At 39.5% G+C, this 22,053-nt stretch overlaps 1 protein-coding gene across 1 annotated transcript in view; it reads right to left on the bottom strand.

Annotated features, from left to right (window-relative positions):
* LOC102314216 (stabilin-1) overlaps window positions 1-22,053 on the bottom strand; it is a gene marked incomplete at its 5' end in the record, with an annotated part of 122,182 nt that overhangs the window by 98,057 nt on the left and 2,072 nt on the right. The window contains 10 exon segments of the mRNA XM_042228756.1: window positions 2,006-2,095; window positions 4,010-4,186; window positions 11,357-11,416; window positions 11,502-11,636; window positions 14,132-14,278; window positions 14,437-14,517; window positions 15,418-15,465; window positions 15,561-15,680; window positions 17,029-17,100; window positions 20,297-20,370. Of these exon segments, the coding sequence (XP_042084690.1) occupies window positions 2,006-2,095; window positions 4,010-4,186; window positions 11,357-11,416; window positions 11,502-11,636; window positions 14,132-14,278; window positions 14,437-14,517; window positions 15,418-15,465; window positions 15,561-15,680; window positions 17,029-17,100; window positions 20,297-20,370 (1,004 nt within the window).

Below are 22,053 nucleotides of genomic sequence, written 5' to 3'. Positions count from 1 at the left end.
AAACCTCGGAGTGTTCTTGGATAGCTCTTTTAAATCAGAGAAACAGGTCTCCACTGTGGTAAAAAAAAACAGCTTTTACCAGTTGCGTCAGATATCTAAAGCAAAGCCGTTCCTTCCTTTAAGGAAAAACGTATCCACACATTCATCACATCCAGACTGGACTACTACGACTCCCTCTACTTGGGCCTCCAACACTCTTCTCTTTACCGGCTTCATTTAGTTCAAAATGCAGCTGCGCGTCTCTTAACAGGTACTAGAATCTATGATCACATCACTCCAATTTTAGCTCCCTGTTAAATTTCCTATAGATTTTAAAATTCTTTTGTTTACTTTTAAATTCTAAATAATTTAGCGTCCAGCTATCTTTCCAAACTCCTCCATTTGTACAATCCAAATAGAGCACTAAGATCTTCAAATCAGATGCTCCTAACATGACCTAGGTCTCGACTGAAGTCCAGAGGTGACCGGGCCTTTGCAACCGTAGCGCCTAGACTCTGGAATAGCCTCCCTGCTCATATTCATACCTCCGAGTCTATCCAGTCTTTTAAATCTTGTCTTAAAACCTATTTTTTTTACTTAGATTCTAACTAGTTGGCTATTATCTGGCTTGTTGTGTTGTCACCGATTGTTTCCTGCCCTGTTTTTTCTTGTTGTTTTGTTTTAATTGTCTCATGCTTTTACTCTGTCTGACTCTGAAGCACTATGGTCAACTTTGTTGTTTCTAATATGTGCTATAGAAATAAATTTTGATTTGATTTGATGACAGTGAGCAGAACACCTGAATTCAATTATTTGAATGGGTGAGTGAATACTTTTGCAGACATCTCGTGTTTACAGACCTGTAAAATCACTGCATGATCAATCAGTTGATAAAAGTAATTCACTCACGGGTCTGTTTATAACATGTGCCAACCACACAGTAACTAGGCCCTTGTAGTACCTACTTATGACAGACATTATATATTAAGATGGCGCCGGTGAGGTCAGCTGCCGTCACGACTGCTCCGACCCCAAGCATTTCACTACATATCGTACTGTGTATGACTGTGTACGTGACAAATAAAATTTGAATTTGAATTTAAAATTATCTGTGGGCTAAGCTTTGACTTTCCTGTCTGTGTAAAATGGTAACTGGTTCTTATATAGCACTTTTCTATTTTATCTGAGCACTGAAAGTGTTTTATAAAACATATCTTATTCACCCTTTCACACATGCATTCATTCAATCCTTTTCTAGCTAACATTCACGCACATTCATACTCTGATGAATGCATTTTGCCCAAGGATACCTTGGCACGCAAACTGGATCAGAAAGGAAGCAAACGACCAACTTTCCAAATGGTAGATGACCTGCACTACCTCCTCAGCTACAGCCACCCCCACATTAGTTCTTGCAACTAATTGCATTCTTCATTGATGCATGAATTGAGTGAACCACCAATAAGAGTCATATCAGAGTTTTTGAGGTTTCCACATTCAGAGACAAAGTTTTGAAAAGAGTAAGGTTTTCTAGGCAGGAGTTCCTCCATGAGAACTCTGACGCTCATTAGTCAGTACTTGTAGGAACCCGCTGGGGGTGGACTTGCTTTGGGGTAGAGGCAGAGCATGTACGGTCATCCAGCCAGTGGCGATGCACAGACTAAGCCCAAGGCCACAGAGCACACACACTGTCATGGGTAAAACCCAAGCAGGGGCACATGGAGCACCTCAGGTGGATAACCTCAGCAGACCCACTTGCATGCCATGAGGTCGTAAAGACTGAGTGTTGCAGAGAAGGTGCTCCCCCTGTAGCCAACAATGTCTAGATGCTGAGCCACACTACCCAGGCACATTTTTAGTCAGTTATAGGAAACAAATCCCAGGAGAGGTCCTAGGTTTGATCAGCCAACCTGTGGGAACAGTGCTTTCACCATGTAGCAACACTAGTTAATATAGCAACAATTAACTGCCAGGTGTGGAAGAAGTAATGGCCACTCATTTGGTTTATGTGTGTGTGTTTCCTCACCACCAGGCTCCGGTCACAGCTGAACTTGATGGTGGATCCATGCATCGTGCGGAAGGATGAAAATTTAATCGGCAGTCCAACATTTGTCACCTACACACACACACACACACACACACACACAGGCATAATGCTTCAAAGGAAAAGGTTTAGAAAAACTTTAATATTGTCAATGATTCTGATTAAATATGTGCTTAAACATCTTTTGATACAAACCCTAAAAGCAGATCAAGAGAATGTTATTACTTTATTAATGCAATTCATTCATTTTCTTGGCTTTGCCAATTCAGGGCTCATGTTCACATCCACATCTACAGAGATTTTCTTTATGTCTTTAAGACATTTCTGCAGTTTAACTAAATGGTGTGTGTTATCTGGCTTCATGGATAGATAAAGTTGTGTGTCATCTGCACAGCAGTGAAAATGTATACTATGCCTTCTAATGATACTGCCTAAGGGAAGCATGTATAATATAAATAGAATTCGAAGCTTTTGAAGAAGAATCTCCATTTACATGAACAAACTGGAGTCTATTAGACAGATAAAATTCAAACTACTGCAGCGCAGTAACTGTAATACCTACAGCGTGCTCTAATCTTTCTAATAGAATATTATGGTCAACAGTATCGAACGCTAGCAGGACAAGCACAGAGATGAGCTGCCTCTCCCTGAGCCTGGTTCTGGAGGACGTTTCTTCCAGTTAAATGGGAGTTTTCCTTCCCACTATCGCCAAAGTGCTTACAAAGGGGGTCGTATGGTTTTTGGGGTTTTCTATGTTGTAATATTGTAGGGGTCTACTGTACTAGAGCTGGGCGATAGAACGATAATGATATGTATTGCGAAATAACTTTTTCTCGATAGAAAAATTAAACTATTGCGATAGACCTCGACCGCTCTTGTCCTCTTAAAAAAAAAAAAAAGAACAGCCAATCCAAATTAAGTAGCGCAGAGCCGAACCAATCACAGCCGCAGCGTCACGTCACGTGACTTGTTACGTACAGCACAAGTGCCAAGCCGCACATGTGTATTTGTTTGGGAAGCAGCCAGCCGCCGTGCCGCCGGGTAATGGAGGAAATGAGTGTGCCGACTAAGAAAAATCAACCGAGAGCGTGACCGAAGGTTACCGAAGAGAAAACAGATGATGGTTCCAATGCCGGAGAGATTGTCGAACGGAAGAGCCATAGAAGTTCCGTAGTGTGAAGGTATTTCGGCTATTTCAAGTCTGACAAAAAACAGAGTAGCGCGCACTGTAAATGTGCCGAAAGCAAGTCTGGAAATACAATAAAGCGGTGCATGCTCAGTCTCTGACTGGAAGCGCTAATTCGTCATTCGGCTTTTGTCAGACTAAAGTAACTGTTAAAACTGTTTGAAAAGCTCAGCTATACAACAAGGAGAGATTGAGAATTTCCTTTTAGTTCTCAGTTTATTTGATATTGACAAAAGTTAGTCAGTTTTGTCTGTTCTTCTGTAAAACAAACTAAGATTTATTTTTAGAATTAATATTTTGTTTCTAAGTGGAATTGACAATTTAGTCTTGTTTCGTTTGTTCTATTTTGAAACTTAAACGCTTTAGCGGCTGCCTTTTGTGTAGTTTGCAATATTTGCCTTTATTTATCTGAAAAAGTCTCATGTTCCTTAAGTACATCTACCCTGTTGAACTTATTATGGGAAATAAATATTTAAATCAAAACAAGCTGCTGATTATTTCACATTTTACTTGTGAGCAACGGCACATTTAAATCTTACAAATATAGTTATTTGGCTTATATCGTGATAGATATCGTTATCGCCTGAAATGAAAAAAACATATCGTGATATGAAAAAATCTCATATCGCCCAGCTCTAGTCTACCTTACAATATAAAAGCGCCTTGAGGCGGCTGTTGTGATTTGGCATTGTATAAATAATATTGAATTGGATTATAACCCTACACATCTCTTTTTGCCATTCGTAATCGGCTCTATCCAAAAGAACACTTCGTTATTCATCCAGTCATTCTCCTCCTACCTTTGAGTTGCGAATGATGTGAGCCTTTAAGGTGGCAGCCAGCCGGTCCCGGTGTAAAGGGTGGATGAGCCAGAGCTGCCTTTCAGGTGGCAAGGACTCCATGGCCTTGTTTGTGGGCCAAAACACGGTGAATGGTTGGTGGACGGCCATATTGAGTGTAGGGAGGAGGCCTGCAATCTGCAAAAAGTGATAAAAGCACTTAACAGTGAGTCTTGCACACTGATTTTTTTTTTTTTTGACATTTTAGAAACACTTGAAATTAATTTTACTAGATACAAATGTTATGATAAATGTTAGAACAAATGGAACTTAACTTAACCTTTTCCTTTATGAAAGCCATATCTGCTGTGTAATCTGTTGTACAGTGATACTAGGCTGCACAGCGGAGGTCTATCATGAGTAATTCTGTCTCTAATCAACAAAGTTTTCTGTTTGACAGTCTTTGATTTCAATAAAAATGTTATGGTACAAAATATGAATATTTACAAAAATAGCTGTGAAATATGAAATGCTTTTTAAAAAATGATTCGTCGACCCCCCTTCAGGCCTTTTTCCACACACTAAAGTTGGAAACAGTGTTTGAACAAGAATATCTCAACAACTATTAACGATAAAAGCCTGAAATTTTCAATGGTCTATCATTGTTCTTGATAAAATTTTAGCTCCTCATTCTTGATGATGATGATGATAAAAACAGCAGCCTTTATCTTTAATAAGTTTTGAAATATTCATGTTCATACATTGCCTCAAATTTCAATGGGCCAAAAAAGACACTTTTAGGTCTTTTTTGGCCCATTGAATTATAGCACCACTGGCTAACAATGATGAGGATGTTTGTATCCTCGACAGGGAGGAATGCTGGTTTGAGCGGGGACGCTGTGATTGCAACCATTCTCCAACTCTCTGTAAAATGGTACTCATGGTTATTGAGCAGGGGTCGCTAATCAATATTCATAACAATTTGCATATTAACGACAATGAAACTGACCTCACAGCCCATTGTTCATCAGTGGTGCTAGTGTCAGTCATTATGGAAATGTGCTCTTTATAAGGTTGAGGAAACCTGCAGTAAGCCGACACTGTAAATCTCACTTGGTTGAGTGACAAAACGTTTCTCCCACTGAAAACGCTACGTCCAGATAAACAGAATCAACCTTTTTGCGATAGAGTCTAAAGGTACCTCTACCCATGTATTTTCCTGTTATGGCAAAAGAGTCTCATCTCAAGGACAAAGATGTTCAAGAGGAGCTGCCAAGCAGGAAGACAAGAAGACCACAGAGAAGGTTCATGGAGTGAAGGAGGACATACAGAGGGTTGGTGTGACGGAGGAAGATTGTAGGGATAGGATGAGATGTCGGCAAATCACTGTGGTGATCGCAAAGCCAAAGGAAGAAGAACGTCAAGAAAGTAACCATGACCACAAAAACATGAACATATGTGATTGCATCAGCAGGTCATAGCATTAAGCACATTGCTGACAATATTAACAGTGAAAGGACGATTTCGAGGTTCTAATCTTGGAGTCGAACAATAGGAAGAACACTCCCTCCACTTTCACAAACATTAAGATCGTAGAACATTTATGGCAAAGTGATGTTTCAATCTATCATGTAATTTCAAGTCAAGTGGCTTTATTGTTATTCCAGCCATGTGCAGTGGTACAGTATACAGTGAAACGAGACAACGTTCCTCCAAGACCATGGTGCTATGGTCTTGGAGACAGTGCAACACCAGACAGAACAGAACAGAACGATACAGACTCAAGACAGTGCAGACACAACAATGCCACAGAAAAGTGCAACAATGACAGTAGGTTGTGCAAAAGACTGAGCATTGTGCAAAAAGTACATATGAGATAAGGTAATCTCTGTGTGGAAGTTTCACAAAATTCTGACAAATAATCTCGTCGCAGAAGGTCGTCTACAGTTCAGTTGAGTTCAGTTCAGGCTTATTTATATAGCATCAGTCATAACAACAGCTGCCTCGAGGCTCTTTACACTGTGAGGTAAAGATTACAGTGTTAACTGTGGTGGATAAATGGACACATGGATGCCTTTTCATGCCATAAGCTCAGTCCTTTGGCTAGATGAGCTAAAAACTACAGAATCAGATTGCTAATCCAGGTGTTAAGCATCTGAATACAATTCAGTATGATGTAAGAAAAATATTTAAGACTCTTAGTCATAAAATACTCCACTATCAACAAAACAAATCTGCACAGGATCTGTTTTTGAGTGTGAAGTCATTCTGTTTAGTTTTTGTCTCCTTATAGCCTGGGGTTAAACTAGGCAGGAGCCTACTGCAGAGCGTTACCAGCTCACACTGTGACACTTAAACACAGGATAAACATAAAATGCCTTCCCTTTTTTTTTTTACTTTGCTGCAGCAAGAACAAAAGCAGTGGTATCTATGCAGTCTCTGAACTGAACTTCTGCATGTGGCTATTTCCCTATTTCAGTCTTGTTAACATAAATACTTTCTATATACTAACTATATGCAAGCTTTTGTGACATATACAATTCCTACTGTGAAAAACACAGCAGTCAAGGTCAGAAGGAAGCCATTTTGTACTTAAAAATATAATTTTTCCCATAGTGTGGCCCCCTGGTGGTCCCTGAAGGTACTGTAGGTGGTTGTTTAAAATGTTTACTGAAAAATATATTTAGAAGAATGTAAATTTTAATAGCTGCACATTTTTTAAACTTTAATGTTAATATGATATAACTTAACTAGACTTTTGATTTGGTATTCATGAAATATTTATTATAAAAAGAAAAATAAACTGGAATACTGCCAGTGCTACCCCTAGATTTCAAACTCCTACGTCCCCTTGTTTTTGAGTTATCGTATTCATAAACTTGCCAGGCAGCGTGGTACCCTGACCCATCAGTCAGTGTAAAGTATAATGCTCTCTTTAACGACAGTTATTTTATTTTTTAGGGGAATCCTATCCTGTTAACGATTTCAGTCTCTGGTGTGAAACATCAGTCACTTTTCCAAAGTGAATGTGAGAGTATTTTTTCCCTGCTGGATCCCTTTTCCAGGTTCCACAGCACAGATAACTCAAAACATTGTTAAGTGGTTTGAGTTCCCGCTGTTAATTTTAACGTTGTGTAAAAACATCAGCCTATACGCAGTTTCAGAAGGCTGCCTCTCGTCTGGCTGACACATTTATTGTAAATCTGTTCCTGAAAGTCTCACATATATCTGAGCTCCCATCTTCAAGAGTAAAGAGAAGCCAAAACCAACATTATGTCTTCTAAATTCAACATTCATGTGTCATAAACAGCTGTATGAGGCACAAAACTGGCAGGAGATAAAGCAGAAGTCACAAATGGCAGCCTCCGGGGTTCAAGGGCCACATTATGAAACCAGGAGCATATTTTCATTTCAAAAGCCTAAAAAAGAACTGATTTTTCCATTTGCTAATTTCAAAGTTGCCTATTTTCTTGCTATGACGCAAAGCATCGAGAATCCATCACGGCTAAAGTGAAGCAGTGACCCACATGTAGTAATGTTAACCCCAGTTATTGGCCATGACCAAAAATGCATTTCAAACACATTCATCAATTAGAAAATTTTAAGATAAATCTGCTGGCGTTTTTTTTTTTTTTGTATAAAAAGATAAAAAGATACATGGATTTAAAAAAAGCTGCCAGCACCACTGAGATAACTTGCAGCGACTGACATGGATGTGCGACTTTTGGTGATAACCGTCAGTGCACTACAGTAACAACCGTGAGTTATTGTGATCGGGGGCACCTTGTTATTATTATGTTATGCAGGTTTGTAGATTTTATGGGACTCTGGGGGGGTGTGGAGGGACGCTTCTCCATCTGATTAGATGTGGAAACTCCCCGTGTCTGCAGGAAAGGCCGCTAACATTGAAACACGTCCCTGGAGAGGGTGAAGCAGTGTGTGTGTCCATGAAGGAGTTTTACTATATCTTGATTAATTTACTGTAAATCTATGGTCTGTACAGACTTCTCCCAGTCTGTTTTATAAATATATATTTGGGGTTGTTAATGGTTTTAGTACCATGGTGAAAATAATGATTTATAGGCCCAGCTGAAGAGCGTTTTTCTGTGACATGCTGGTACATAATTATATGTGGGATACTTGTAATTATTGTATTCGTGTTGCTAAAACACCAAAAAAAAAAAAAAAACCCAGAAAAACTCCCCCCACATGTTACATAAGAGCTATAAATTGATTTGGATGTCACTGAGTGAAATAGGTATTTGAGCCCCTACTACCACAGGCTGTGTGCCTGCAAAGATTACAGTCAATCAGTCAATTAAAGAATTAGAAATAGTCCTGATCTCAATGAGTTATATTTATGACCCAGACCAAGACAGAGTTTTAATATATCTGAAAGCCTGATTCTTAGCCTTGTACAACCTAACTGGAAAACTCAAATACAGTTTTATTTGTAGTTATCTATTGTTTTTATCTGATTTAACGGTCAGTTCAGATAAAATAATTATTGTGGGTGAATAAAACATCCATATAGATGCTCAAAATGACAGCATCAACATAGCATTCAATCTATTATTAGACTCAATCGGCTTCTCTTAAAATGTAAATGAGCCCACCCACCACTTTAATCACACTCTGGAACTTGTTCTGACATATGCCATATAAACTGAACATTTATTCCCTGAAAAGCCTCTTTTGTCTGATCATTTATTAATAATATTTTCGATGCTGGGGTTTTCTCTGTATTCTTCTCGTAGGGTCTTTATCTTACAATATGAAGCACCTTGAAGAAACTGTTGATTTAGCGCTTTATAAATAAAATTTCATTGTAGAAAGCACGACTGTCCACAGAATCAATTTCTTCCAAGCCAACCTGTCCACCACTGGAGAAGACCAAGGAGCTGTCAAAGGACATCAGGTACAAGGAGCTTTTTAATTATCTGAAGGCAGTTGGTACCACAGTCACCAAAAACATGACTGCTAACACACCACGCCATCATTTATTGAAATCTTTCAGCACCTGCAGAGTTCCTATGCTCAAGAAGGCACACGTACAGACCCGTATGAAGTTTGTTCCTGAACATCTAAATGACTCAGAGAAGGCTTGAGAGAACCACCCATCAACTCTGGAGAAAGAGAAATGCTGAGTATCAACCAAAGAACACCAAGCTTAAGCTTAAGATTGACCATGGGCCAGTCTTCCAGCATGACAATGACCTAAAATATACTGCCAAAGCAACAAAAGAGTGGCAAATCTGTGAAGGGGGCTGAAGCTTCAAGTTGCCAACCAGCAACCAAAAGGATGGATAGAGTTTCTGTGAAGAAGAGTGGGCAAAAATCCCTCCTGAGATGTGCGTGAACCTGGTGACCAACTACACAGCCCATTGTGGCAGCCAGAGTTCTGACTGGGTTGTACAGGATCAAATATTTATTTTACTGTCATAAAAAATGAGAGGCTGTTCATTTCTTTGTAAGTGAGCAAACATACAAATTCAGCAGGAGATCATATAATTATTTCCCCCACTGTACATCACGTGAAATCAAATGGACCTGGTCGGACTTGCTGACACTGGCCTTACATGGCTCAAAAAGGAAGGGAACACTCGATCATCACAGTTTAACACAAAGTCAGTTAAACGTCAGGGATATCAAAGTGTGCAGTCAGCAGGCATAAACCACTGCGAATCCATGGAGCTGCTTTGGTGCAAATGAAGCAGACAACAGGTGCACAGCAACAACAACACAACCTCCAAAAAGAGAATTCAAGGTTCAAGGTTCTTTATTTGTCACATGCATAGTTATACAAGTATAACACACAGTGAAATGTAACCTGACACGCTCCTCGACATGTGCAAAAATGGGGGGGGTAGAGTAAGAACATTATATATATATATATATATATATATATATAGTATATAATGGCTTAGCAGGTAGTGGCCACAGACCAAGGCTCTCTCCTTATCCCGCCTGACTGATTTTTTCCTCCAGTTTTGCGTTTGTGCACCTGTTGTCATTTTCATTTCGTCAAAGTAAGAAGCAGATGAAATGGATTCACAATGGTTTAGCCTTCCTAACTGGACAGATTGACATCCCCTTAAGTTTTAAATTACTTTGTTTTAAACTGTGCTGATTGAGTGTTTCCTTAATGTTTGGGGGGGGGGGGGGTTTAGCAGTGCACATGTCCTGGAAACTAAACGCACCAAGCCTACCTCCACATGTGAGCTATTTGTTACAATTTAATTTTGGATTTTTGTTGTTAAATGATAATTAACCCTCAAGCAACCAAGCTATTTAAGCCTAAAACAACAGAGTTTATGACTCCATTACAGTTTACATTACGGGAATAGATACAGGTTCGCCTTTCTGCTCCAGCTGAGCCTAAACAATTTTAAGCACTTTGAAAGCATCGGGGCAACTTCGGGGTTCAGTATTGTGATCAAGGACACCTCAGACAAGAAAAGCCAAGGATCAAAGCACAAACCTTTCAATTAGTAGACTCTACCTCCTGAACCAAAGCCAACACAATAATCAAGGATACCCACACAACTTTTCACGAAATTGTGGTACGAGATATTTTTACAATCAAAAATATGAGCTTTAACCACTTGAAGATTAAAGTACAACTTTTGATATGTCACTGCAGGTGAATATACCAAACCAGGGCCAGCAGAGAAATAATCCCAGGATAATGCCACCATGCTTCACACTTCTCAGTGTGTATGCATGACAATTAACCTTCTGCTTTTAAACTACATCTGCCTGGCAAAGCTACTGTAGTGCTACTGAAGTAAAACCTTGAATACAGGACTTTAAACAGAGTATTTTAAAACTGTGGTAAGTCTATGTTTACTGTCAGTTAAGGATATTACATCGCCCATCTTTCCAAATAAGAGTTGTGTGCGGAGTCTTGTGTCCTAGCACTAAACATCCTAGTGTGTTTAGTGCTGCAGTGTTTTCTCGTTAGTGCTTTGGAGAGAGGCTCAGAGTGCAGAGGAACGAGCTGTTAATAATAATGAGGTCAATCCAAGAAAAATTGCCCAGAGTCACACTAGCCTCGAATAACCAACTTTACCTTAATGATGCTTTCATACTATTAATATTTTCTTAGTTACAGCCCACTGAAGTACGCAGAGGTGGCTCAATTTTTTTTAACATTGATCCCTGATGACTTCTGAAGTGAAGGAGCTAACCACATGAAATGTTCTGAACTAATAAAATGCTCAGATTTGGCTCAAATTACGACCTAATGGCCAGCAGGATTTTTCTGAAGAGGATGTGTAGACAAGCAGATGGGAGTTAATGAAAGAGGGTTGCAGAAATTGAAGTAGTCCCTCTCAAATCAGTAGATGCAGGGTTTTGTTCCCTTACCTCTATGAGTTGGTAGAAGCTGCTGTAGCCATAAACTGAAGCTGCTGTGGTTAAGTTCATCTAACACAAAGAGAGAAAGAGAGATATCACTATCTGCTTCCAGTAAAGATTATTCATTAAATAACTGTAACCAAACCCAACGCACCGTTTTGGGATTAATCGGCGGTTTCTCCTCCAGAGCGTAAGGTGTCAGCATCAAGTCGATGTGGTGAATGATTCCATTAAATGTGGTGTAATCGCTCTTCACGATCCTCGACCTGTTGTTGATGAAGATCGAATCCTGCAGGGGGAGAGAGACTGTTTATTTCCTGATGACTTCCCAAAGGTACTTCCTAGTTAAATTCAAGAAAAATCATTAAAAATGAAGGGTAACTCATTAAAGTAAAATCAAATGGGCTGATTTCTTGGGAGCTTTAGATTCACCTCAATATTTTATAACTTTAACATTCAAAATTAAGGGTTTTTTAAGGATGCTAACCGTGAATGGTGTAACCCAGGATCAGCGGGCCTATTCCAGAAACCAGGGCCCCAGTCAAAAAATTCCATCCCTTGTTTTTCCCTAATCACGTTTCTTGGACTTTTATGGAAAACATCAATAAGATGAAGGAGGTAATAAAGGAAGCACTGAAGCAACTCTCCTTAGTATTTTTTTAATCTGACCAGACACTATTATTAGGGGCACTACACTAATAATTCCAGGTCTTTTCACTCAGTGAGGAATCTTTCTAAGAAAAACTGACTATTTAAACAATCCCAGGTTTACAAACAAACTAACACTGATCTCTGTGGTAGGAAAATCTGAGGTTTTGTTCCCATAGCAGTTTTAATCAACTTACCCTGAGTGAAGCTCGTGCATGGGTCATGAAAAAAGCCATCATAAGTGGCGCTCAACCAGTAAATAAGGAGCAGAGCTTTCAATTTCATCCAGTGGACCAGGTAATATGAATGTGTGCCAGTGTGGGCTATTTCATTTATGTTTACAAAAATATGAGTGGATGAAAGAGAGTAATTTCACTTGAGTACATTTTATTTAGCAATAGACACAATATTCAGCCAATTTTCTTTAATAGATGATAAAGCTGGAATTCTAACAAATGTTAAATCTTTTAATAAATGTATTAATTCACCTGCCAAAACCTGGTAAAAATGCAGGTAAAGAAAAAATATATATCAAAGCATTCCCGGTAATCAGGGTCTGGCATATCGAGACATATCATGGATCAACATTTAGAAAGCTTTCTCTCTAATATTTATTTATTTATTACTTTTTAAAAGTTTGTAAATATTACAGCAAAAAACTGGTGTCAGACTTTCTGCTGCCTGGATTCACAGATGAGATTTAGTTCATTTTCAGTGACAGCTGCATTTCATTCATCCTCACTCAGACATATTCACATCATCTCTGGCATGATTTAAAAACTATGACAAGAATGTTCTGACTGTGCAGACGCTGGTTGGTGTCTCACAGGCCGAACAAGGAGAGCGCTGATCAGAAATGCAGCCAAGAGGCCCATGGTGACTCTGGACGAGCTGCAGAGATCTACAGCTCAGGTGGGGGAATCTGTCCATAGGACAACTATTAGTCGTGCACTGCACAAAGTTGGCCTTTATGGAAGAGTGGCAAGAAGAAAGCCATTGTTAACAGAAAACCATAAGAAGTCCCGTTTGCAGTTTGCCACAAGCCATGTGGGGGACACAGCAAACATGTGGAAGAAGGTGCTCTGGTCAGATGAGACCAAAATGGAACTTTTTGGCCAAAATGCAAAACGCTATGTGTGGCGGAAAACTAACACTGCACATCACTCTGAACACACCATCCCCACTGTCAAATATGGTGGTGGCAGCATCATGCTCTGGGGGTGCTTCTCTTCAGCAGGGACAGGGAAGCTGGTCAGAGTTGATGGGAAGATGGATGGAGCCAAATACAGGGCAATCTTGGAAGAAAACCTCTTGGAGTCTGCAAAAGACTTGAGACTGGGGCAGAGGTTCACCTTCCAGCAGGACAACGACCCTAAACATGAAGCCAGGGCAACAATGGAATGGTTTAAAACAAAACATATCCATGTGTTAGAATGGCCCAGTCAAAGTCCAGATCTAAATCCAATCGAGAATCTGTGGCAAGATCTGAAAACTGCTGTTCACAAACGCTGTCCATCTAATCTGACTGAGCTGGAGCTGTTTTGCAAAGAAGAATGGGCAAAGATTTCAGTCTCTAGATGTGCAAAGCTGGTAGAGACAAACCCTAAAAGACTGTCAGCTGTAACTGCAGCAAAGGTGGTTCTACAAAGTATTGACTCAAGGGGCTGAATAATTACGCACATCCCACTTTTCAGTTATTTATTTGTAGAAAATGTTTGGAATCATGTATGATTTTCATTCCACTTCCCACGTGTACACCACTCTGTGTTGGTCTTTCACGTGGAATTCCAATAAAATTGATTCATGTTTGTGGCTGTGATGTGACAAAATGTGGAAAAGTTCAAGGGGGCCAAAAACTTTTGCAAGCCACTGTAAGTGGCAGAAAACAGATGGATGGATTTTGCTCAATAATTTTACATTTTCAAATGATGCTGTGACTGCTCCTTTATAAAGCTGAGTACAGCTGCTGTGCTCCATGGATTAATAACGCATAAAGTGGTTGGAGTGAGAAAAAGTCAAGTGTGACTTGAGAAAAATTAAATAGTTCTTAATGTTTGTTTTACACATTTAAATCCATATCTGTGAAGCAACATTTCTGTTCTACTGAGGAGTTAATAATCTGTGTATGTGCGTTACCCCTATCAGGCTGAAGTGCAATGTGTGTCCTGATACTGAGACAGCACGCTCAGTGGTTTTGAAGTCATTCGAGGTCAGAATCTCACAGGAAACGATGTGGGAACGAACCAGATCCTCAATATGACCGTTCTGCTTCCAAACATTAACCTAGACACACATACACACAGACACACAAGTCAGTCCTGTAAAGCAAAAACAATAAATGCCACATGCTAAAGTGATACAGCTAGGGTAGGGTGGCACACATTTAAGGTGAGACTGGAGACGTTAATGTCACACGAAAAAGCAGCAGCTGCTGCACTCACAATGGAGATGTTGTTGTTTTCCTCTACCGGGACGAAGACAGTGTATGGTCCATCACCATAAAGACCTGAAATGCCTGACAACTAAGAAGCACAAAAACAGTGACGATGGATGAGAATCAGATGGCTCAAAAGTATTCATCCCAAAGCAAGTCCAGGAGTTTGTTTGTTTTTTTACTTTAATTTTTTTTCCAGCTATTTTCCCACACAGTGTCAGTGCAACAAATTTATAAAATATGTGTATAAAATCAAGGATGAATAATAAGTTAAGGTCTCACAGTGATACTGAGTTTTGGTTCCTGGTTTTATTTTCATTTCTATTTTTGACCCAATGTCCATTTTCTCATTTCCTAAATTCCTCCTCCTCGATTCCTCTCCTCGCATCTTAGCCCTCCCACCACACATGCAAGTGGAGGAAGCGAGGAAGAGTCACGAGGAGAGAGGAGTCAAGGCATCAGGTGTTTATCGAAATGAGACATCCTTGCCTTGGATGTCAATTTGATGTGACATCTGAACTGTATCACAGGCTGCAGGTAAAAACACCTGTGCAGTCTGGATTACAGCTCCTCCTGCAGCCCCCTCTCCTCTCTGGCCTCCTTTTAGAAACTGAGACATCCTTCACCTTGGCGCTCTGTGATTAATTTCTAGATCACAGGCATAACAGTTTTTGTTTCTGACCACAAAGGTAATCAGCTTAGACACTCATTACTTCATTAATAGAGGAGGCAGTCTGTAAAATCAATAAAATATATGCAAATTCTTTCTTCGAGGTAAAATAAAAGGCATCTAATTAAATCTGGACTTTTTCTATCTTAATTGCCTGAATTTAATCGTGTGCACTCTTTGAAAACTTATGAAGCGCCTTGAGGTGACTTTTGTTGTGATTTGGCGCTATATAAATAAAATTGAATTGAATTGAATTGAAAGTCAAACTTCACTTTATAAATGGTGAAGTTTTATTTTCAGTGTCTGGCAGAGGCTCACCATCATCATTTGACGAAAGAAGGCGTTCTCTTTCTGACTGGACACTTCCTGTAAAGCAGAAAACAGTGCAATGTTAGGGGGAGAGGAGTGGGGAGGAGCGGGTGCTCAAAGGAAAGCAGGAAGTTGAAGGTCATGTGACTTACAGAGTTGGTGCTTCCCCGGCAATTAATGCCATCACCTATATAGCCTCTGTGGCAGGTGCAGTTCCTCTGACCCATGCCCATGTACTCACAGCGAGCGTTCCTGCTACATTCACCGTTGTTCTGCACACAAACACAGCAAGAGTCTTTTAACAAGAATGCCACAAAACAAGGGTTTTAATTTCTAGTTTTGTTAGGATTAAACATGGCATCAGGTCACAGCATCAGGAGGTCAGGACTTTGACTGGATCACTGCAGCACTTTGAGTCTTTGTTATGTCAGTCATTCTGTTGTAGATTTGCTGCTGTGCTTGGGACCATTGTCTTTCTGCATGACCCAGTTTCAGCCAAGCTTCAGCTGATGGACAGATGGCCTTACATTTGACTCTAGGATACTTTGGTGTATGGAGCAGCTCACAGTCGACTGATCTGACTAATGGTTGGTTGTTCACATGCAGCTTTACAAACATAAGCTGTGCTGCCATGTTCCTTTTAGAGAGAAAAGGCTTTCTCCTGGAAACCCTTCCGTAAAACGGACCGTGCTGTAAGTGATGAACATTTGTTGACAGGATTCAAAATCATTTGGTGGAAATGAAATTTATCAAGCTAGTTCTGTTTGCCGAACAGCTCATGTGCCACTTAACTAACCAGATCAATATCCCAGAAGTTTAACGCCACACTCCCATTAAAAAGTGTTGCTTTAGGGGTTTTTTTAGCATTGTCTTTCAGGACATACTGAAACTCTGTCCTCAAACTAATCTCTACAGATAAATCAGTGCAGAGGAGCAAAATTAAAAATCAACCTTTTTTTAATTACTCACTCTTCTCTGCAAAAACACATAAATTTAAACAGGTATTTGGAGATAATTAAATAGCTTGCATAGGAATGTGTCTGTCAACATATTATCCCTGCTAAGACACATGGACAGGACTGCTGTAATAATGCTTCTGTTGCCACAGAATTATTTAGATGGCATCTAAAATATTTGGATAATATTTGGAAATTTCCTAGAAAAATCTGTTAAATTATGTCGATTAAGGTTCCTGATGACGACCACTCAAGTCTCACTCTAATAACCTGGAATCTGAGAGGAAGAGCTTAATGTCTCCTTTCAGGAGATTTCAATAATTTATGAAGATACCCAGCTGTGTGAGCCGAGTGCAGAGCTATGTATATTCTACCCTCATAATTAGAGACTGCAAATGCAATATAAATCCCTACTGCTGTATAATGACTACAGGTATTTAACTGACTAAAGAAACCAGGCCATGCAGCTCCCCTGCAGCACCCAGGTGTGCTGAGTACTTTCGTATTCAGCAGCCAAATTAACGACTTATTGCCTTAAAACATGAAAAGATTATCTACCGCTCACATAAAATAAGTATCTGTTCCCATATCACCTTCAGGCATTTAAAACATTTAAAACAAGTGTCAGTATTTTGCTACAGAGCAGAATAAAGCACACACATACATTTCTGCAGGGGTTCACAGGCCAACAGTATCTCCCCGATCCTTGGAAGCCCAGTTTACAGTTGCAGGAGGTCTGAAGATGAAACCAAAGCAGAAAGAGGAAACAGTAAGTCACTAAAACTGTCATGGTACTGGGTCTGTGACCCAAGGTTTTGTGTTTGTTGGTGAATTCTTTGATTATGGTTATTCATGGTTTTGCTTCTCTTCATTGTGTAGTGCTTGTGTTACATTCTTAGTTCCTAGAATTTAAGTTCCTGTCACTTTGTCTTCCCCATGTTCCACATCGAGTCACTCGTCTCCATGTTGCCTCTGTCTCCCCTGTCACAATAGCGTTTGTTTTCATTCAAAGGCTTTATGATTTTTCCTATAATGGCGGGCTCTAGTCAAAATGCCCAGGTCGATTTTTTTGTCCCAGTCCAGCCCTGTATGCAGCTCATCTGCAGTCTGGTATGTGGTGGCAGATTTCTTTTCTCATTTATTAATTACATATTTAATTATATCACATTAGTTATAGTAATATCACTTTCTCACTTTACCATAGTAAGAGCACTCCTGCCACTACTTTACATGCATGTGGAAAGTTAACACAGTGAGGCCATTGTAATGGGAGACATTAAACAGATAGTGAGACTCCTTCTGCTTATCAGGGATGTAAATCCTTAGGTGAAGGCTAAGCAGAAAACAAGGTCATAATTCTCTCTGTGCGGGAGGCGGTATAGCCCCCCCGTGAGAGGGGCCAACATGTAAGAGTTTGAGGAATGTTCTTTGTCTGTGTCTCTGTGTATAAGATGTAAGGGAGGTGGCCACAATTCAGAGATGGTCCTGGTGTTTCACTAGGATGCTCTCTCCACATTGCAATGCGTTTATTAAACCCACTTCAAATCAAGCTCACTGGGTGTGTTGCAGGTTATTTTTAACATTTCCATAACAGGTATTACCTACATCTTTCTATTCGGTAGGCAGAATTTCCAAGTTTCCGAGTACAATCGAAAGCACCACAACTGCAGTTTTCGTGTTGGATGTAAAAAGCGCACATGACGCTGTGACGTAGGCTAGAATCATGGCGGCGGTCAACGACAGTCCAGGCGAGGGATTTCTCTTGTGGAAATATGCACATTATTTTTTCCTTTCTATTGGTAGGTGGCACAGTGCACTTGTGCAAGTAAGCAAGCTAGAAGACTGGCACTCTGGCTGGGTATCCAGTTACGGAAGCAACACATTAACAAGAGAATTCTGAGTAAAACCAAAGTTACTTTCGCTAGTAACTAGTTACTCTGAAAGTAACGAGTAACTTGAAGTAACTGAGTTACTTTTGATAGAAGTAACTAATAATGTAACTAAGTTACTAATTTAAAGTAACTTACCCAACACTGGAAGTCATTGCCTGCACCTGTCCTGTGCTTCCTGTTTTATTTTGATAATCCTGGTCCTGTGTGCAGCATATCTAGTTTTGCTTCCCTTTGTATCATTATGTCTAATTAGTCCCAGCTGTGTTTCCCATTTCCTCGTTACTCCCTTGTGTATTTAAGCCCTGTGTTTTCCTTTGCCCTTTGTCGTATTATACCACCGTCGTATTGTAAGTCTCTCTATGTTTCTAGTTTCCCAGTGTTTGGTTCCTAGTTTTCATGTTCAAGATTTTAGGTTGTTTTTTGTGAGTTTATGTCTACAGAAGATTCTCCCAGCAATAAAACTGCTGCTTTTTGTTCACTTTTTTCTGCAGGTTTTACTATGTAAAAGTTTTTACTACAAAAAAATGAGAAAATGATATTCTGTATGTCGCAAGTAACATATTAAGGATATCTTATCTCCTCGACATCACATGGACCTAAGAGGATATGCAGTTCCTGTAATGGCCACTTGAGGCTGCCTCCAAAAGCGACTCATTTTAAAATGCTAAACTAAATGCTCTTATGGGTGTGGCTACTTTAATTGACAAGAACTGTGGCCAATTGCTGTCAGGAAATCATCACACTAGCATTAAGCCTTGCTCTAAGTTAAATTCTAGTACTTTATTAGTCTGTTATTGGCCCTTATTAGAAATATCTGTATCTGTGTGTTGTACTTGAATCAAATCAATCCTTACATCCAAATAAAGTCACTTCTGGCTCAAAAGAACCAACACAGCCAGAGTCCAAAACCAACACACTGGCTGCATTTATCTTTAAAACAAAACCTGTGGTTTAGCGGAATTTGCCACTTGGTCAGGTTTAATATGCACGTCCACCTGTATATACATGACAGAATATAAGTGCTAGTACCCCTTAATTAGAGTCTTTTAATTCAATACCTATATTGTGTGTTTGTAGTTAAATGTCTTTCTTTCCGCTTGATTATTTATCCTCATTTGTTTCACCTGCACTCTGACTCATCTCCACTGCTGATTGGCTGCTGGAGGATCACCTGCACTTGTTTAAAGCCAGAGAAAGCAGAGCACGGTGATGGGCTCTCTCCGTCTCACTCTCTCATTCACTCCACTTGTTTCAGTCTTCTCTATCAACTATTAGCCGAGCTGGGAGTTACCTGCAGTCTTGTTTTCTGTTTCGGTTCATTGACCTTGCCAATATTGGTTTAAGGCAGAAGCCAGAAACCAATGGCCATCTGGGCAGCTGGTTCCCGGGGTCCTTCCTCTATTGTTTTCTTATAACAGGCTGACATGTGTTCATTCTTTGTAATCCATCTTGTATTATTAAAAGCTTAAAATTAAAACCTTGAACAGAGGCAGTGTGTGACATGAATTTGAATAATTTTTATTGTTCTATCATTTTGGTTGTTAGCTTTTCAATTATTTTTTGTTTGTAAAAAAAAGTGATTGTTGGATCTTGTATGACTTCTTTCATGTTGTTTCTTATCAATTAATTTTAACTTCACTATGAATCTAGATTATTCTGCTTTTTAGTAACTTCATATGCCAAATGAATTAACTAAATTAATTAATTCAATTAATTAAATGGATTAATATTAACAATAAAAGCACAAAAATATAACTGATAGAATTCAGGACACTAAAAATGACATTCAAAAACAATGGACAAACAATACAGAATTATAAAATTTTGTGGCAATGTAACTTTTTACTAATTTATGGAAAAAATATTAGTTTTGTGCCATGTATTTATTATTTTGTCACTGTCAGTCTGTTAAGAAAAAGCTATATAAGTATAAAAAATGGCAAAGAAATAATTAAGAGAGGTTTATTAAGGGCCTCAGGTACAAAGTTAGCTCAGTGTTACTGGGGTCTGATGTTTTAATGCAGAACAGTGATGTCTTACAATGTTGGGTCCTGCTCTGATGCACTCCGCATTCTTGTGGCAGCCTCCATTCTTGATCAGACAGCCGTCAATCTCTGCGAAGAAACCAAAGGATGGACACAAACATTTATTACATCACCTTGTTTTTTTCTGAGATATGCAAAATACATGCTGAATGAGGACCGATGATTTGAAAACATAGGGGTTTTTTTGTTTTCACTTCATCGGTCAGGTACAAGGTACAAAAAATAGCAGGGAATACAGGTGAACTGTTTTCCACTGGATCAAAAAAATGATATAAAACCCTCCACTCAAAAAATACATAAACTGAATAATAAGTAAGGGGTGTCTGAAATAGGAGATATAGGTCTAATTCAAAGACAGAAAGAGTCTGTAGGCAAAAATGTACAGAATTCCAGGCTTTTCAATGACTCCTCAACAAATAAAAAATACACAAAGTGAAACAAAACAGGAACCTTTAGAACAAACTCAATATGTTCAAGGAATGAGAGCACAAACAGACACATGTCTGACAGAAAAAGCTCAATGGACACTGACGAAAGTGAGGATGTTTTCACACCTACAGTTTGTTTACTCTGGTCCAAATTAGTTGTAAATTTGTAAATCTGTAGCTTTTTCCTGTGGTTTGGCTGCTTTTCATGCAGAGAAAACTCCAAGCAAACCAAAATACATCACGACAAACCAGCTAAGACAACCCGATGTATCACGGCAAAGCGTAAAATACACACCCACAGTGTGTGTATTCAGTTGCAGTACCAGCAGAGCAAGATAATATATTTAACCCCCTAAGACCAGAACTTCATGGTTTGCATTTTTAATTTCTCTTTGCTATTTGGGTTGATTGGGCAAAATTTATGTGTTCTAGACAACCCAAATTGTGATGTCCACATATGTGGACGCCAGGTCCTGGGAGGCCAAGGCAGTGCACCCCAGCGTCCTTTAATGTCAGAAAAGATTAAGCTGCGAGGCTAGAAAGCATTTACGTGCAAATGTGTTAGTAATGCCTCTTTAAACACTTTCCTGTGATTATTTTCATGTTGGGTTTAAATAAAATACCTTCCTCCACTGGTGCTGCAGCCTACTGCAACATGCATGTCCATTTCAGACTTACAAGAGGCAAAGAGTGATACAGGAAGTAAGTGTTTTTTGGTGAGTATTTCTTGAGTATAACCACTGTGATTAATTAATTGATGTGGTTGTTTGTTTTTCCCACCTCATTTAACCCAAAGAAATGCACTGGGATGTAAATAGCCCAGGACTGATAAACCTATGTCAAGCTTGAATCCACAGTAAACACTGTTAAACACTGGAATACCACATGTACTGAGAGTAGATGACACTGTAGATTTCGTATCTTGCCTCACATATTGTAGTAGTGTTACTTTCCATATAGCGGTGTGTTAGGTTAAAATAGTTAAATGTAGTCATTGTGTTACTTAAATTTGTAAGTCTTGAGTTCAAACTGTATGATCAGGCATTCTTCTGTTTCTGTTCCCCTCCCCAGCCTGTTGAATGGTGAGGGGGGCTATAGTGTGACTGTAGGCATATCCTATGTGAGGGTTCTGCTTTCTTATTTAGTGAGGGTGTTTTACTTCCTGCTCTTTATCTCCTCACCTGTGTTTGTATATGGCAAAAGCTAAGCCATATAGAGGGGTGAGGGGAGATGACCCTTTGTCAGCAGGAACGCACCCACCCCCCCCCCCACGCTCACACTCACACACACACACACTCACACACACACGCTCACACAAACACAC

Source organism: Haplochromis burtoni, unplaced genomic scaffold (assembly GCF_018398535.1).
Source record: "Haplochromis burtoni strain Fernald_Lab_line unplaced genomic scaffold, NCSU_Asbu1 Contig_347, whole genome shotgun sequence".
Taxonomy (NCBI): domain Eukaryota; kingdom Metazoa; phylum Chordata; class Actinopteri; order Cichliformes; family Cichlidae; genus Haplochromis; species Haplochromis burtoni.
This window is presented reverse-complemented; position numbering and strand designations above follow the sequence as displayed.